Source organism: Pipistrellus kuhlii, unplaced genomic scaffold, assembly GCF_014108245.1.
Source record: "Pipistrellus kuhlii isolate mPipKuh1 unplaced genomic scaffold, mPipKuh1.p scaffold_m20_p_14, whole genome shotgun sequence".
In the NCBI taxonomy this organism is placed as follows: Eukaryota; Metazoa; Chordata; class Mammalia; order Chiroptera; family Vespertilionidae; genus Pipistrellus; species Pipistrellus kuhlii.
In genome coordinates this window covers 23,718,547-23,736,751 of record NW_023425449.1, presented here as the reverse complement: position 1 = coordinate 23,736,751, position 18,205 = coordinate 23,718,547, and the positions used below count along the sequence as shown (strand labels likewise).

Below are 18,205 nucleotides of genomic sequence, written 5' to 3'. Positions count from 1 at the left end.
ACATGATTTTTTTGTTTTGTTATATTTACATAGACATTTAAGTCTAATGTTTATTTTTAATTATTCACATAAAGTATTTTCAGGTTAAAGTGTTTTTTGAAAATCAGAAGTGAATTAAAAGCCAGACAGTGGGGGAATATCCTCTACAAATATGGAATGGAACTTTGGCCCTAGACACTATTTTAGGGGTTGATACCAATACCCATTTTATTATATACAAAGATTTAATTCTGAACTGGGAAAGTTACTGGTATTGAGAGTATCGTCATGGTTTGAAATAGTGTCTCCTATCCTGAGTTGGGAGAAGATTTTCCATTGGTCTAAGAGGGATATCTTCCCCGCTTCTTACCCCCTGGTCTCTTGAGCAAATCTGGCTTTTCCAGATAGCTCTCTTAGATTTGTTTTGTATGGTGGATTATTATTTTATTAGTAGTAGTAATATTGGGTTTATAATGGTTTGTTTTGAATACTGGCAGTTTGCAGCATAAGTTCTGACATACTTATTGGATTTAAGTTTATTTTAATATTAAAAGCTGATGCTATGATGGTTTACTCTAGAAGTTTAAATTTTGAATTAATATTTTTAACCTGAAAACATTAAGAAGAGAGATTCTTTTTATTATTTTTTTAAATTAAAATTACTGGTATAACATTGATTAATATCTGTATATATAAAAGGCTAAGCAACCATCCAACTGTCCTTCCAATAGCTATGACATGCACTGACCACCAGGGTACAGGTGCTTAACACAGGAGCTGCCGTGCTGCAGTGACTTGGCAGCAGCGGTTCTCCAGTGATGCACCCCAAAACCAGAAAGGAGGGAGCCCAGTTCTGGGGTGCATCACCTGAGAACTGCTTTCTCGCAATCTGGGACCCCTTGGGGGATGTCGGAGAGCCAGTTTTGGCCCAATCCCTGCAGGCCAGGCTAAGGGACCCCACCTGCCAGAGGGACACTGCTCACTCTGCAGATGCCCTTCAAGCCACAGTGCTGCTCCAGGTGTGGACTGTTTCGCCCAGTCTTGCCCAATCCTGCCCTGCCAGTCACCTTCTAATTAATTTTCTTTCAATGTGCACCAATCTGTGCACCGGGGCACTAGTTGTTATATAACTTTTAGATGTACAAGTCTTCTATATATATAAAAGCCTAAGCAACCTTTCCATTGTTCGACTAGTAGCTATGACGTGCAGTGATCACCTGGGGACAGAAACTCAATGCACAGGCATGGAAACATAGAACAGACTGATGAATCTCAGAGGCAATGGGGAAGGAGGGGAAGGCAAGAAGAGATTAATCAAAGATCTTATGTGCATACTAGAAGCCTGGAGCACGGATTTGTACACTAGTGAGGTCCCTTGGCCTGGCCTTTGGGGATCGGGCTGAAACTGGCCTGGTGCATGGATCCATGCATCAGTGGGGGTCCCTGGGCCTGGTCTGCAGGGATTAGGCCAAAACTGTCAGTCTGACATCCTCCAAGGAGTCCCAGATTGCGAGAGGGCATGGGCCTCTAGTAATATATAATACACCATCTGTATAGTGTGCTCACTACCCAAAGTTTAGTCACCTGTATCATCATATATTTGACCCACAATACCCTTTTCATCCTTTTCCAAACCCCTTCTTTGGAACCTACCATACTGTTGTCTGTGTCTAAAAGAGAGGTTCTTGATTTTTAAAATTTTTATACTACTTTAGTTATATATTTCTACTAATTCTAAGTTGGAGAACTCAAACACTTAAGAAAGGTGATTATTTATATCTGAAAAATATAATGTCTTTTTAAAAAAGCATCTCTTTCTTAGTAATATAAAGTATGCTGTGTTAAATGGGAGAAGGCATACACCCTATTGCCTGTATTTAATGGTCTTACAAAATATTTCTTCTTTTTCTTTGACAGTTCTGTTGAGTTGGAAGAATTGGGGAAAATGTCTGGACCATTGAGAAAATGGATTTTATAACTGGCTTTAAAACTAGGCCAAGGAAGTAGTTTTTCTGCAAGTCAGATTTTTAAAGAAAATGCATCCCTTGGGTTAGTCTTCGTTTTTGACATAGTATCATCCTTTCTTAAATGCCTGTATTTTCAGATCAATAGGGAGACGACATAATAATTATATGGTATCTCTTTCAATTATTTTTCATTTTTATAAGTAATTAATATTAAATTTTTATCAATTAAATTTTTGGCAATTTATTTTTACCTTTTTTTCCTTCATAAAGGAAAATTACCTTAACTTTTTTACAGTCTGAAACAAACACAGAAATATTCTCCTCAGTTAATACATAAATGAAAATTACACTTTTCCCCTTATTGGCATGTATCTGCAAATATTGAAGGAGGAGAGAGGTAATATAATTATAAGTTTATTAAATGTGGTGTATACTTGACCAGCTTATCTAAATTGTACATAATATTTGAATTAGCATATGAAATTGTTTTTAATTATTATATTCACAAGTCTGGGATAATTAGATATTATTTTGCATTTGTAACTAACCATGATCATTATTTCTTATAATTTCTTGTACATGTTTATTGTTCTTAATGGATTTTACTTTTGGAAATACGACTTGGCTTTGTTGGAATCAGTTCAGTTTTGTTTTATGTACCTGTTTGAATTTATAGTATTTTAGTTTCGCAGAACACTGCAATGGCAAAGAATGAAAGTGTCTAATTATTTTCCCCTCATAGGAAGATATACCGGGAAGGAAATGTTAGCATTTTAGTATAGTGTAGTTATTATAAACAGCTCATAACTAGATTTTGATTTGGAAATCTCTACTGGCCAAGGATTAAGTATAAAGATTATATAAATCTTTCCATCTTGATGTTGATAGAAAATATATTTGTTCTGAGTCTAATAAGTTGACCTTTTCCGTTAATTAATGAGGTTGTTGAACAAACTGAATATATGGGCTATAATGCAACTTGTTTTATAGTACGGATATTAGAATTAGGTTTTACTTTTTGTTTAAGTATTTACCATTTATTCCGTTAGGAATAAGAAAAATTGATTTTCACATAAATTCCTTAGTGTATGCTTGCTCTAGCACATTTTAAAGGCCATTGTTAACTAAGTCCACAACTTATCATGCTAAGTCTCTATTCTATCAGGCACCTACAGAAAGACCTCAGTACATGCTTTCACTCCTCTTTGCTCCCATTCTTATTGGAAATCAATTTGATATAATATAGATGATAACATTTAAAGGTCCTTGATAAGACCCCATATATAAGAATTGGCCCCTGGTATCATTCCATCTTTACTTTGTCAGTTCACAGATCAACTTTTTGTTTTAGCATTTGAAAAGTAAAGTGCATTTTTGAAAACAATGAGTTTTAAGAAGAATAAAAATTAAAATAGTTCCACTTTTAAATTAAGTGATGCATTTTAAAATTTGTAATTCAATAAAGTTTCTTGGTATTAAATTGTATCACATTTTGTCATTTTATTTAACATGAAGCTTGTTTTTCCTCTCCCAACTAGAAAGGTGTTCTTAAAGTACAGTTTTAAGTGATGCCTGCTGGCTTTAAGAAAAAGCTAGTGTTGAATAGTAGTACAGAGGATGTTTCTCTTCTCTTTTTCTGAATCTTTGGTTCCATTGGGTTTAGCTTTGGTGTCACCTCCAAAACTTTTCCATAGCCCTAGCCAGTTTGGCTCAGTGGATAGAGTGTTGGCCTATGGACTGAAGGGTCCTGGGGTCTATTCTGGTCCAGTGCACATGCCCTGGTTGCAGGCTCAATCCCCAGTAGGGGGCATGCAGGAGGCAGCCAATCAGTGATTCTCTCTCATCGTTGATGTTTTTATCTCTTTCTCCCTCTCCCTTCCTCACTGAAATCAATAAAAATGTATTTTTAAAAATAAAAAGTAACTCCTACTATTAAAAAAAAAACAACTTTCCATAGCTCTTAAGACTCCTTTCTTCACTGTTAGAGTGCTTACTACAGTTAGACTACTTACTGAGTTAGTACTTTAGATGCCATGGGCACGTCTGTCCTTACCTGAATGGAAACTACTAGAGGGCAGGGGTTATGCCTTAAGCAGAATTATGTCCTCTTTGTCTAATGAAAAAAATATGAGACCCCTTGGTAAGGGGTTGATGCCTTGAAAAAGAGAAAACACGTTATTCTCTGGAACAGGAATGAAGGAGGCAGGAATAGATGCCGATCTGTACATATTTATGTTACACAGGAAGTTGAAGGGGGCTAGGGACACAATTGTCATAATAGGGTAGGAGGTAAGATGGTTTACCGAGAGAATAAGGGCGAGGGGGGTAGGTTTGGGGTTTGAACAGAGTAATTCAGAAATCGTCAGGCTGAAGAGCCAGGTGAGGGAGAGCACCAAGAGGAGAGCATCCCATGTCCTGGCCCATGGGATTCGGTTGGGCATCATCCCAACACAGGAGAGTTGCTGGTTTGATTCCTGGTCAGGGCACATGCCTGGGTTGTGGGCTTGATTCCAAGTAAGTTATACAGGAGGCAGTCGATCAATGTTATGCTCTCACATTGAGGTTTCTCCTCCCTCTAAAAAAGAAAAAAAATTTTTTTTTAAAGCACCCCATTTAAGGCTGAAGTGTGTTGTAGGCTCTTGCCAATTTAACCCACTCCTCAAACTATTTCACATTTGGATGTCTTTTGCAGTCACCTCATTTTAGATGTCTTTCCCATTCATTTTAGTGATGGGTTTCTTCAAGATTTTTAGTTCTACAGACCAGTATTTTTACCAGTAAACTATGAAGTTATTTCATTTGCCTATCATAAAACTAGTGGGATTTAAAAACAAAATCCTCGTGTGGGAGCTGAAAGATAACTTGCATCTACTTAATCTTCTATTTCCCAAGCATTTGCATGTGAAAAAAGTAAAAATTGAAGTCAAACTCTTGCGCTTAATTTTTTTAGAGTGAAAATGCCTGTATTTCTCTCAAGAATAAAATGGAAATATACTTCTTTGAAAGTTTTGCTAGGAACATGACCAAGTTGTGAATTTAAAAATACATTTGTTGCCGAGACTGGTTTGGCTCAATGGATAGAGCGTCGGCTTGGGGACTAAAGGATCCCGGGTTCGATTCCGGTCAGGGGCATGTACCTTGGTTGCAGGCATATCCCCAGTAGGGGGTGTGCAAGAGGTAGCTGATCGATGACTCATCGATGTTTCTAACTTTCTATCTCTCTTCCTCTCTGTACAAATCAATAAAAAATATATTTAAAAAAATACATTTGTTAGATTGGCAGATTCTGATAAAATAATGGTAACTTTTCAACAAAATAATTTTCTAAGCGCTATTTCTCTTACCAAACGTTGAGACTGATGCACTTCAGAGCACTGCTTTGCATTAACCATGGATAGATACACACGCACATATATATATATATTACATACATATATTCTCAGATTAAGGGGGAGTTCATTTTTTTCACAAGAAGTTGTCACATTTTTATGAAATGGGAATTTGGGTCCTGTAATGGCCCCGGTAAGTGAAATATCCAAAACAGCTTGATGGACTGAAGGAGTAGTTGAGAAACAGCAGAATGTCTTCTTCAGGAAGAGAGTAATCAGGTACTGAATTCGCAGAACAGAAGCAGTCCTGGTGCCTGTGGGTGTCCGTGCTCCAGGTGGTGGATCCCTTGCCATTTGGAACATGTCACTGTTGTTGTAAATGTAAATACACTACCTTTCTAAGGCAGCCATGTTCATTTTTTCATAAGTTGCACTAAAGGTGGCTGCAGTTTACACTGTGAACATGTAGTCTTCTGTGGAAGGAAGCATCTGTTATTAAAACAGCTCATATTAGTCCAGCAGAAGACCCTGGCTGCTACCTCTAAATTCCCTGTACTAGACCTAGTCCATGAGTCTTTATTATTTTATTAATAATAAATTTAGTTGATAGCGTCCTATGTTTCATCGGATTTCTCAGATAAGGACTGGAGCAAATCTTTATAGACGGCAGAATTCATGAACCGGGGATATGAGTCTCTGTGCATTAAGGTGTAAATCTGAAGTTGTGCATCATCGAATATGTGTTGGGATGGCTCCACCATGTTCCTGTTGATGACTTCTCTGACTCGGGAATCTAAGCTGACCTGTCAACAGAAATAAGAGTTGTATTAGATACATTTCTCTTTGGAAATCCACCCCAAACTCCCAGAGCTTATTCTGTGTTTTTTTTTTTTGTTTTTTTTTTTAAATCCCAAACCAACCAAGGTCACCCAAAAATTGAGCCTGCCAAAGAGAAACCAAACACATAATGAACAGAGGTTCTCAAATGGCAGTGGCATCAAAAGCTCCTAGAAGGCTCCTTACACAGATTCTGGGTCCCTCCTGGGTCTGTCTAGTGCCTCTTCCAGTATGTCTCCCTCATTCCTGTCCCACCCCACAGTTGATGGCTTATTGCAACAGCCCCTGAGGCATTGGCAGGGATAGGGCTGGGGAGCTCCAAGTCACTCTGGCCCCTTGTGTGTGAGTTCCTAGGCAGGAGAGGCAATGTTTCATGAACTTTACATTCTAAGTACATACTCGGAAATAATGATTTTATAACTAGAACTACAAGGCACTTAGTTTTGAGACCAACCAAACCTAGATTTTGGAATTGAAAGAACTCTGAGAGATGAAAACTTGCTTGATTTCACTCAATTTCTTTGATATTAAAAAAGGACACTCGCCCTAACCAGTTTGTCTCAGTGGATAGAGCGTCAGCCTACAGACTGAAGGGTCCCAGGTCCAATTCTAGTCAAGGGCATGTACCTTTGTTGCGGGTACATCCTCAGTAGGTGGTGTGCAGGAGGCAGCTGATCAATGTTTCTCTCTCATTGATGTTTCTAACTATCTCTCTTCCTCTCTGTAAAAAACAATAAAATATATTTTTTTAAAATACATTTTATTGGACACTGGGGGAAACCTTGGAAGAATCAGCATCATGTTAGTGATGCTACTACATAAAATAAAGGTACCAGGGGACATCTGTAATACTTTCAACAATAAAAATTAAAAAATAAAGATACCTATAAAAACATTTTGAATCAGAATAAAGGGATAATTTTATTTTTAAAAATGTTTATACTGGTACTATTTTTAAAAAGTATTAATAGTAAAATGCATAGACTACCCCTTTTGGAAAATCTGATGAAAGTTATAGATACTTTCTCCAGAAAAGTAGACAAAATCTTTCCCAAATTTCAGGGTGTACTTGGAGCCCATTGTGGGACCATAGCCAAAGGAATTAGAATACACTTGGCCCTTGAATAACACAATGGGTAGAGGCCCTAATCCCATGCAGGTGAAAATCCATGTATAACAGCCTTTGACTCCCCAAAACTTTACTAATTGCTTACTGTTAACTGGAAGCCTTATTGGTAACATAGTTGATTAGTATATATTTTGTATGTTATGTGTTTTATATACTAGAGGCCCAGTGCACAAAATTCATGCAAGGAGCTCGGCCCTCACAGCTGCAGTAGCTTGCCTTGGCCCTCGCAGTCCTGGCTTCACCCAGGAGGTCATCTGGAAGGACGTCTGGAAAGTCATTTGGCTGTCTGGTCTAATTAGCATGTTACACTTTTATTATTATAATAAAGATATTCTTATAATAAATTAAGGTAGAGAAAAGAAAATGTTATTAAATGACAGGGAAGAGAAAATATATTTACAGTACTCTGCTGTATTTATTAGGAAAAAACCTGCCCACTTAAAATCAGGGTTGTTTCCCAGCCAATGTGGCTCAATGGTTGAGCACTCACCTATAGACCAGAAGGTCACTGTTCCATTCCTGGTCAGGGCATATGCCTGGGTTGTGGGCTCAGTCCCCTGTGTGGGGTGTGCAAGAGGCAGCCGGTGGATGATTCTCTCTCATTATTGATGTTTCTATCTCTCCCTTCTTTTCTGAAATCAATAAAATCTTATATAATAAAAGGCTAATTTGCAAATTGTCCCCTCAGGAGTTTGACCGCCTGGGAGTTTGACCACTTGCTATGACGTGTGCTGACCACCAGAGGGTGGCATGGAACAAAGGAAGGCCTGGCCAGCAGCTGGCAGCTGAGGGAAAGAAGGCGTTGGCCGGCAGCTGGAAGGCCCCGATTGGCCCTGATTGCCTGCCAGGCCTGGGGACCCTACTTGTGCACCAATTTTGGGCACCAGGCCATATATATATATATGATTAATTAAAAACAAAACAAAGCAGGGTTATTCAGGGGTAACTGCACTGTGGATAGGAGATGGAGTCATTTCCTATGTTTCGGAGTAGCTGTAACTGTGCCAGCTGACCACACACAGAAGGGTTCATTTTATCCGTGGGCTCCTGGAACAAGACCTTTTGGTAGGTACGTACCTCTTTAGGAGAAAGAATGGAAATGTAGTCTTCGTATATTGTCCTTGCCTTTTCCTCAATGATGCTTTTATTAGCTTCCTTTTTCAGTTCCTCACACGCCATCCAGAAAAGCATATTGTCTTCACTGAACTCTGTCCGGAGGAATTCTCGGAAAGCGTTCCTTCCCGCCGGGGTGAGCATCAGCTTGTCGAAGGACTGCGCCCAGGCACTGACCTCTTCCAGAGTCGGAGTTGGGCTTTGCCGAGACCAGGAGAAAGGGCAAGAGGGAGCCATGTTATTGGTAGTCCATCTGGATTTCATCACCAGAAACCTATCTTTTTCCTCCCTGAGAATGAAAATGTGCACTTTGGACCTTTCAGGGAGGGAAAGAGGTGTTTTTGTTTCCTTAAGCCTTTAGCAAAAACACATGAGATTGATCCTTTCACATTGTTTAGCTGGACTGCATGGCTACTGCCCAAGGGCTGGCAAGCCAAATTGCTACAGTAACTGCTCAGCACATACTTGTTTATGTCTAAGCACGTCCTGGAAAGGTTTTTAAATTATAGAGGAAAAGAAAAAAAATCCTATAATCATCTGAGCAAAAACTCCCTAGTGACATGACAGATCTGAGTCAACTCTGACCACACTGACTTCCAGAATAGCAGTGGGGCAGTATCTATTTAGTATGTGTTAGCACTCAAAGGAATTTTAAAGACGAGAAAAGAATATGAGTTATAGAACTGCAGGTTATGAAGGGTGACAGCAAAAAATGGCGGGGTGGCTCAGGGGTTGAGTGTCAACCTGTGAACCAGGAGGTTGCGGTTCGATTCCCGGTCAGGGCACATGCCTGGGTTGCCAGCTTGATCCCCAGTGAGGGGCGTGCAGGAGGCAGGTGATCCATGGTTCTCTCTCATCATTGATATTTCCATCTCTCTCTCTCCCTCTCCCTTTTTCTCTGAAATCAATAAAAATATATTTTAAAACAAACAAAAGAAGAACGAGCATCCATGAATTCACCATTTACCTTAAGAACCAGGCCAACCCATAGCTCACACACTGCCCTCTGGCTCTCCAAGCCTGAGGGAACCTCTATTCTTGATTTTGGGTTTTCCCTGTTCTAGTTGATTTTTTACTTACATTTCATTATGCTGAGGTCAGAAAAGACAGTCTGTTCAACAATGACCTTTATTATTTCTTTTCTGGTACCCTATTCCCTTAGTTTCTATGTATGTATGTATCTGAAACAATGTATTTTTTTAGTTTAAAATATATATATTTGTATTGATTTCAAAGAGGAAGGGAGAGGGAGAGAGATAGAAACATCAATGATGAGAGAGAATCATTGACTGGCTGCCTCCTGCATGCCCCACACTGGGGATTGAGCCTATAACCCGGGCATGTGCCCTGAACTGGGAATCGAGCCGTGATCTCCTGGTTCACAGATCAACCACTGAGCCATGCTGGCTGGGCTAGTTGTTTTCTTTTCCTTTTAAGTTTATAAAATTGTCTTCTGCAGCTTGCTTTTTCCACCTAACGCCAAGTGTCTAAGATTCATCCGTGCTGCTGTATGTGGCCCGCACAGAGTTCCTGGGCAGGATTCATCTCTAATTTCCATTCTGTACTGTCCTCATCTGATTTTGGTTTCACTGTTACACTGGCCTCTTAGACATTTGGGTAATTAGACGAGACTCGTGTAATCTTGGAATGATCAATTCCTGAAATGTCTTGTGGAACTAATCTGTGAAACCAACTGGATCCAGTGTTATTTTGTTGTTATTGGGTTGAATTTTGGGCCTTAAAAAAAGATATGTTGAAGTCCTAGCCCTCAATATCTCTGGATGTGACCTTTTTTTAAAAATAGGATTCTTGTAGATGTACTCCATTATGAGGGGTATTCTTACAAACAGGGACAGATACACACAAAGACCCTTCATCGGCTTAGAAACAACAAACTATCATCACCCCCGTTTTACACAGAAGGAAGCTGAGGCATGTGACTACTAAGCCAACTGCCCAAGGTCTCAAGTTTCCACTGGCAGGAGGGCTATAGCCGGGACTAGATGTAGACATTATGGTTTCTGATGTATCAGCCTCAAGCTTTGGTAGAGAACACATTTTACTGGAATATGTAAGATAAAACCTGTTTTAAGAAACTTGTAAGTTGTGTAAGATTTTAATGTGCTTCCCGGACTTTTTTATATCTGAGTAGAAATAACTAAGATAAAGAATGAAGAAAAATACTTAACCAACCTTTTAAGCTACTTCCCCTTTTTCTCTCAAAATAAATAAATCTAAACAATAAACATTTCATACAAAATTTGAACGGTGCTCTTAGGATATTGGTTTTGTATTTGCAATTATATAGGCAAAAATTCCAAGAAAAGGTCTAAGAATATGTACCGTGTTTCCCCGAAAATAAGACATCCTCCGGAAATAAGACCTACTTACAGATTTCCTTCTGAGTGAAATATAAGGCAAACCCCCAAAAATAAGCCCTCCCCCCCCCAGGCTAAACATGAGAGATTTGGTCCACAGATTCTGAAAGAAATGGAGTCACAGGAAATTCAGGAATTGGATTGTTATGATGTTCCAGAAGATGATGACATGATTGTCATTGAATAAATGAGTAAATTCTTGATACTGTAGGATTCACAGTTTGTCTGGTTTGTGTTGACAACTACCGTACTACCGTACTGTATACAGGTAATAAATTTCCTTTATTTTTATTTAACAATAAATGTGTACTGTATGCTTCTTCATGGAAAAATAAGACATCCCCTGAAAATAAGACCTAGCGCATCTTTGGGAGCAAAAATTAATATATGACACTGTTTTATTTTCGGGGAAACAGTAGGTAAAAGTAAATCAATTGATACTACAGGTGGGAAAAGAGACAATATTAAAATCTGGCATTATGGAAAGTAAATTGTGTGCATTGTCTTAAATTTTAAAAATAATACATTAATGGAAGTATAAATTAATAATTAAGAAAAAGGTGGACTTTTAAAACTTTCCTGAAAACCAAAGTGTATGTTTTATTATAGCCTTTTTTTAAAAGCATACTGAATAAAAATACAATAATGTTATATGCTTTGTCAAGAAGCATCCATTTATATTTGAGATTAGCAGGTATTAGATTAATGATGGAACTGATTTTCCTCCCTGTCACACAATGAATTAAAAGGAAATCTACAGTGAAAATGTGATGCTGAGTTATGACTTAGTATTACTAAATGTAGTTACAGAAACTATGTAAATATATAGAAAAAAATAATAAGGTAGACATTTCTGTCAACTTAGTGAGCTGAACACGTGAGATCTTACCTTTCTTCCCAGGTTGGAGGGTCGTCTCTTCTGGGTTCATGGGAAGCCCTCCTGGGCCCTGGTTCTTGGTTTCTAACAGTGAGACTACACAAAACAAGACATTAACGTGTCAGCTGAGGCCATTCTTTACCAAAGAAAGCTTCTTAACAGCTGTTCTACAGAGAACTGCAGATTACCAAGTGGAACTTCTTTCTTTTCTTCAAAACAGTGACCTTGACTGGCTTTCTTAAGCAAACCATATGACAATAAAGTATCAGCAAAAATAAATTACATTTATAATGAGGTGGTCTACACTAATCAAGAGAGAGCTTGCATTTAGGATAATATTTCTTTTCATAAAAATATGCCCATTGAGAAATAATAAAAAGGCCGAAACTGGTTGGGCTCAATGGTAGAGAGTCGGTCTGTGGACTGAAAGGTCCCGGGTTTGATTCCGGTCAGGGGCATGTACCTTGGTTGCGGGCACATACCCGGTAGGGGGTGTGCAAGAGGCAGCTGGTCGATGTTTCTCTCTCATCGACGTTTCTAGCTCTCTATCTCTCTCCCTTCCTTTCTGTAAAAAGTCAATAAAATATATTTAAAAAATGAAATAATAAAAAGGTGAGATTATCAGGAATGTTTTGCTTTTGCTTTTTTCCAAATATTTTTATTTATTTCATTTCCTGCACTTTGAAAACAAGTATATATTCTCCAGACTTTATTTGCAGTCAAAATGGAGGTTTTATATATTGATAGGTACACACACAAAAGTATCAGAGAGTATCAGGAAAGTAAATAAAAATCTATTGTATTGTTCAAGAGAGTTTAAGTTTCCTTATATACATTTAGTACATAACTTTGTAAATTTATTCCAAGTATTTTTGTTATTATTGTAAATGGAATTTTCAGTTCTATCTCATCTCCTTCATATGTTATTATTTGTATATATGAAGGCTATTACTTTCTTGATAGCTTTATTAAACCATCATTTATATATCACAAAGCTACAAGTTTAAAGTGTGCAATTAAGCATAATCAGAAGGTTGTACAACTATCACTAATATCTAATTTTAGAACATTTTCATCATTCTAAAAGGAAGCCCAGCTAGCCCTGGCGGTGTGGCTCAGTGGGTTAAAGCACCGAAGGGTTGCAGGTTTGATTCCCAGTTAGGGCATATACCCAGGTGCACAGGACAATGCTCAACCAACTGGGTCACACCAGCCAGGGCTTTATTGAATTCTTTTGTGTTTGCATCAGTTTAGCTATAATTCTCTTGGGGTTTCCAGGTATATTCTCATATCATCTGCAATAAACTAATTTTTGCAAAGAGGGAGAGTTACTTCTTATTTTCCAGTTTTTAGGCCTCCAGTCATTTTCTCTTGTCTAATGTCATTCACTGATGGTCCCTATAGTACAATGCTAAAGAGTAGGGTTATCATAGACATCCTCACCTTGTTTCTGTTTTGTTGTGGGTTTTTTTTTTTCTTTTTTGGTTGTTTTTTGCAATATATTTTCATTATTTCAGAAAGGAAGGAAGAGGGAGAGAAAGATAGAAACATCAATAATGAGAGAGTCATTGATGGCTGCCTCCTGCATGCCCCACACTAGGGATCCAGCTTGCAACCTGGGAATGTGCTCTGACCAGGAATTGAACCATGACCTCCTGGTTCATAGATCAACGCTCAACCACTGAGGCATGCCAGTCGGGCCTCACCTTGTTTTTGATTTTAGCAGAAATGATTTTAGTTCCCCTTTAATATAAAAATTTTATATTAATGATAAAAATTTTTATCATTGCTTTTGAGTTTATCTTTCTATCACCACTGTACTATCTTTTCTATTCCTTTTATTACATCTTTCCTTAACTCTTTTTGCACCATTTCCATTTCGTAAGTCTTTCAGTCTGTTTTCAGCACATCTGCTTAAGAATTTTCAGTGATTGTGTGTGTGTTGCTCTAGTTTTCTTGAAATGCAAAGTCATTAGGAACTCTTGTTGCTTTCATGATGCCAGAGCTAAAAACTGTCACTAAATAATGGTTCCTTAAAACAAAACAAAAACAAACTTGAGAGGCATCTGGGTGGTGTTTTCTCTGCGGGAGAATTAATACTGATTGACTGCCGAGGCTTCTTTTGTTAAGCAGAAAACATTACTGCACAGTAGGTATGCAAAAGCCAAGAGAAAGTCAAGGATGAATTTGTTACAATATTCCTAAAAGAACTGGAAGTTCTACTGTGAACTAAATAAGTAATATTTATTTAAGCTTTGACATTTTTCCATGTCTAATTTTTTGAAAAGTAGAAATATTTAAGGAGGCAATGTATTTTTTTAAAAGCTGAAGAATATGTTTTGTGTCAAATTTTAAAACCACAGTTAAAGTATTATTGCTGCAGTAAAAAATAAGAAAAGGTTGATAGAAGCGAAAATAGTTGCTCACTATTCAGTAAAAGAAGACCCATGGTTAGATACATTTTGGTAAATTTTTGAGTTATAAAAAGGAAAACAAATCTTCAATTTTCTAGAAAGGCAAAAATTAGTTTATTGCCAGGAGATCAGCAGTCTACATGACTTCTTTTATAAAATGAGATGACAGAAGGCCATAAAGCAAAAATATTGAGAAAAATAATACAAAGGCTTAGAGAACATATTGCCATTTACCTCTTCTTAATAATTGACTTTACTATGTGTTATCAACATGGATAAATCTCTGGCTATATACTTTTTCCATCCATTTCCCCTCTGTCTAACCCAGAGATAAATATCATCCTTAATTTGTTGCTTATCATTGCCATACATAGTATGTTAGTCTCTCTATATACAAATATATCTTGCCTAATAATAGACAAACATGTAAATTGACCATACCTCTGCTATGCCACCAGCCAATCAGGAGTGATATGCAAATTAACACAACAAAGATGAAAGTTAATTTGCATACCCAGCCACTGAGTGACAGGGGTGGGATGCTTGTGCTGGCCATGGTGCAGGCGTTCTACCCCCAGTCTCTCAGGGCCTCTGGCAGCGTGGGAAGGAGGGGCTAGAGCGGAAAGAGGTGTCTCTCAGGCCTGAGCAGAAAGGGGCTGGGCCGGAGTGGAAAGGAGGTACTGGCAGCCAGGGAAAGGAAAGCCCATTCTAGCATGAATCTTTGTGCATTGGGCTTCTATTAAATATATAAGTATAAACATAAATACACAGAGTTTCAATTTTGTAAAAATGTTATTATGCAATATGCTCTGCTTTACAATTTGCCTTTTCCCACTCTAGCACGATTTTATTATTTATTTGTTTATTTTTAGCACATGAATTTAAATGCTGTGTGGTATTGCATTGTTTAATTATACCACAATGTATCCTCCTGTTCATAAACTTTAGAGACATTTTCAATTTTTCTCAATCAGATTAATGTTAGTGACTCCTTTCATACTCGTCTCCTTTTGCATGTGTAGGTTTTTGTTGTTGTTGTTGTTATTTGTTTGTTTTGTTTTATTTTTACCCAAGGGATGTTTTTCATTGATTCTAGAGAGAGAAAGAAAGAGAGAGGGAAAGAGAGAGAAACATTGATCAGTTACCTTCCATATGCACCCAGACTGGGGATCAAACCTACAACCTGGTTATGTGCCCTGACCGAGAATCTAACCTTCCAATATTCAGTGCATAGTATGATGCTTTAACCAACTGAGCCACATCAGCCAGGGTTAGAGGGTATATATTTAGCTTTCATATATCTGACCCTTGTTAGTAGAAGCACAAGTGAATTATATTTCCTATTTTATTTCATTTGCTAAGTTTTCTTTTGATCATTATTTTTTAATTTATCTCCTGATAAATTTGTATTCTTTGTTCAATGCATTACAACTCTCCCTAGGTGGGTATTTTTCCAACCTAGGGAGGGTCCCAGAGAGATACAGGGTGGGCCAATGTGTGCCACTCCTCCAGTCTCCTGCTGGTCCTCTAGATTCTACTTGAGGATAAAGTCTTGCCCCGAATGTCAGACTACTTAGCTCTTGCCAGTCCTGTCTCTGAATATTCCCACTTACTGTCTGGCCTGCGTCCCAAATAAACACACCACCTAACATCATGATTCCATCAGTCCTTGGAGTGTCATTTGCTACATCTCTTCTACCAGATTGGAACTTCATGGAAATGGATGCTAGCCCAAGCAAAGCGGAGCAGACCAAACGTTCCTGGGCATTTCATTTTCAATCCTCACCCACCCCCAATTCCGTCACTATTCTTGATCAGTCCCTATATTAATTTTTCTTCCTCACTGGATAGTGAGCTCTTGGTTCAACTTGCAGTCAAGTCTACATAAATTTACAATAATTGAATTGCCTAAAGTTACGTACACAGTTTAGCTGTCACTAAGCACTTTTCATAACCAATATTTTAGAAATGCAATCTAATGTTCCTATGATTTCTAGGTATAAGTCATACACATTTCTCTAGACTTTTAACTGATTTACTGAAACGAACAAGGGTGTTTTATTCTCAAATTGTATACCTGTCTTTAAGTAATGATTGTGTGTGTTTTCTTCTACCAGTAAGTTAGCCTATATTTTGACACTTTACTAAAAAACAAAAAAATTAATAAGGCAAAAGCAGCAGAGGATAAAAATCTAGGCTCTTTGTACGTTATAGCCCTAACTTTTAAGACCCATCTTAAATTCTGGCTCCTCCTCGAAGCCTTTATTACCAAGTAGAGTTCCTTGAGTTCACTTCTTTCTAATCATCTAGACTTTGTTTCTGCCCAAATATTGATATCCAATCATCAACTGCCTTAGGTTCTTCTTTAGTGTTTGAACAACATCAGCCTGATTTCAGGAAATTGAATATAGGTCCCCCAATAGCTAGGATGTAGCCTCCTCATTTTTGTTGCTGTCCTTCACAGAACCCAAATTAGTGTCAGACATATGGCAGTGGTTTAAAAGACACCATCGAATTAATCACAAGCTGGCACAGAGGCAGCATTTCTCAACCAAAAGCACATTAACTACACAGCCCCAAACCTCACCACGAACAACTACAACAGCAGCACCAGCAGAAGCAACAGGCGTTGGATCCTCGGTTCCCTACTCCGTGCTGGCCCGGGAGGGAGTCTGATGTCTCCTGGGCTGCAGGCATCCGTCGCTTCAGCATCTCCCTCCGTTCTGAGCCCATCAGCTGCAACAATGAAAGGAAAATTGGTTTGGGTGGGCAGAGTGACCACAACTTGAGCTTGGAGATTCAGTTGTTTGGATCATTGAGAAAATGCAATGTGACTATATCAAGGCTGTTTTCACTAAATCTGATAAAATCCGGTGCTCAGAATTAATTTACCAAACGTTCATTTAATGTCCAGCATCTGCAATACACTGTAATATATTTTAGGAATGAAATCATGAATGGAGAGTCCCTGCACCGAGGCACTCACAGTGGAGTAAAGGAGAGACTGGCATCACATACATTGAAGACATGCAATAAAGTGACAATAGGATCATTTCCCAGCTCCAGAATTCCCGCTGGGTTGAACCGATGGGGAACAGTTGAATTACAGTTGCCCACAAGGCCAGAGCATGGATATGAGAGGAAGCCACACAAAAAATGTCAGGCACAGTAACACAGCAGGCTGAGGAACCCTTAGGAGAGGAGCACGGCAGGGGTGGCTGCACTTAGTTATAAAATAAATAAGTCAATAAATAAATAAATAAAATAAGTCACAGAGCTGTAAAGTACGGCCCAGGGAATATATTCAATAGTCCTATATAACAAAAGGCTAATATGCAAATTGACCAAATGGCAGAACAACTGGTTGCTATGACATGCATTGACCACCAGGGGGCAGATGCTCAACACAGGAGCTGTCTCCTGGTTGTCAGTGGGCTCTCACAGGGGGAGCACTGCTCAGCCAGAAGCCCAGCTAATGGTTGGTGAGCACAGCCGTGGTGGCAGGAGCCTCTCCTGCCTTGATGACAGTGCTAAGGATGTCCGACTGCCTAAGCCAGCAGTCAGACATCCCTCAAAGGCTCCCGACTGTGAGAGGGTGCATGCCAGGCTGAGGGACCCCCTAGAGTTCAAGAATTTTGTGCACCAGGACTCTAGTATTATAATAACTTTGTGGGTTTAAAAAAATATATTCTTATTGATTTCAGAGAGGAAGGGAAAGTGAGAGAGAGAGAGGGAATCATCAATGATGAAGAGAGAATCATTGATTAGCTGCTTCCTGTCTGCTCCCTACTGGGGATTGAGCCCACAACCTAGGCAGGTGCTATATCCAGGAATCAAACCATGACCTCCTGATTCATAGGTAAGCACTCAACCCCTGAGCCATTTTAGTGGAGCTATTATAATAAGTTTGTAATAGCTTATAGGAGACAGAATGTTACTAGACAACGTGGTGAGGACTTTGCATGCTACATAAATGTCAAATTACTATGTTGTATACCTGAAACTAATAAAATAACATTGTATGTCACCTATAATAATAACTTAAATAAAGACTCTGGAGGATGGAAGTCCTGGGGAAGCTGTCTGGTTTTGAGGCCCACTGACATATTCCAAACTTCACTAGCTGTGAAACATTGAAGGAGTTACCCAACTTGGTAGTGCAAAGCACTTAGAACCTGCCTG

At 38.6% G+C, this 18,205-nt stretch overlaps 2 protein-coding genes across 8 annotated transcripts in view; one reads left to right on the top strand and one right to left on the bottom strand.

Annotated features, from left to right (window-relative positions):
• TCEA1 (transcription elongation factor A1) overlaps window positions 1-3,307 on the top strand; it is a 28,922-nt gene extending 25,615 nt beyond the window's left edge. For all 4 annotated transcript variants that reach the window (XM_036436929.2, XM_036436928.2, XM_045581411.1 and 1 more), the window contains one exon: window positions 1,897-3,307. In XM_036436929.2, coding sequence (XP_036292822.1) covers window positions 1,897-1,905 — 9 coding nt within the window. In that variant the 3' untranslated portion in view covers window positions 1,906-3,307. The remainder of the gene's footprint in view (window positions 1-1,896) is intronic.
• Window positions 3,308-5,367: 2,060 nt separating this feature from the next.
• Window positions 5,368-18,205, bottom strand: part of RGS20 (regulator of G protein signaling 20) — a 42,187-nt gene continuing 29,349 nt past the window's right edge. For all 4 annotated transcript variants that reach the window (XM_036436927.2, XM_036436922.2, XM_036436926.2 and 1 more), the window contains 4 exons: window positions 16,611-16,759; window positions 11,622-11,705; window positions 8,319-8,553; window positions 5,368-6,078 (listed from right to left, as the gene is read on the bottom strand). In XM_036436927.2, the coding sequence (XP_036292820.1) occupies window positions 5,890-6,078; window positions 8,319-8,553; window positions 11,622-11,705; window positions 16,611-16,759 (657 nt within the window). In that variant the 3' untranslated portion in view covers window positions 5,368-5,889. The remainder of the gene's footprint in view (window positions 6,079-8,318; window positions 8,554-11,621; window positions 11,706-16,610; window positions 16,760-18,205) is intronic.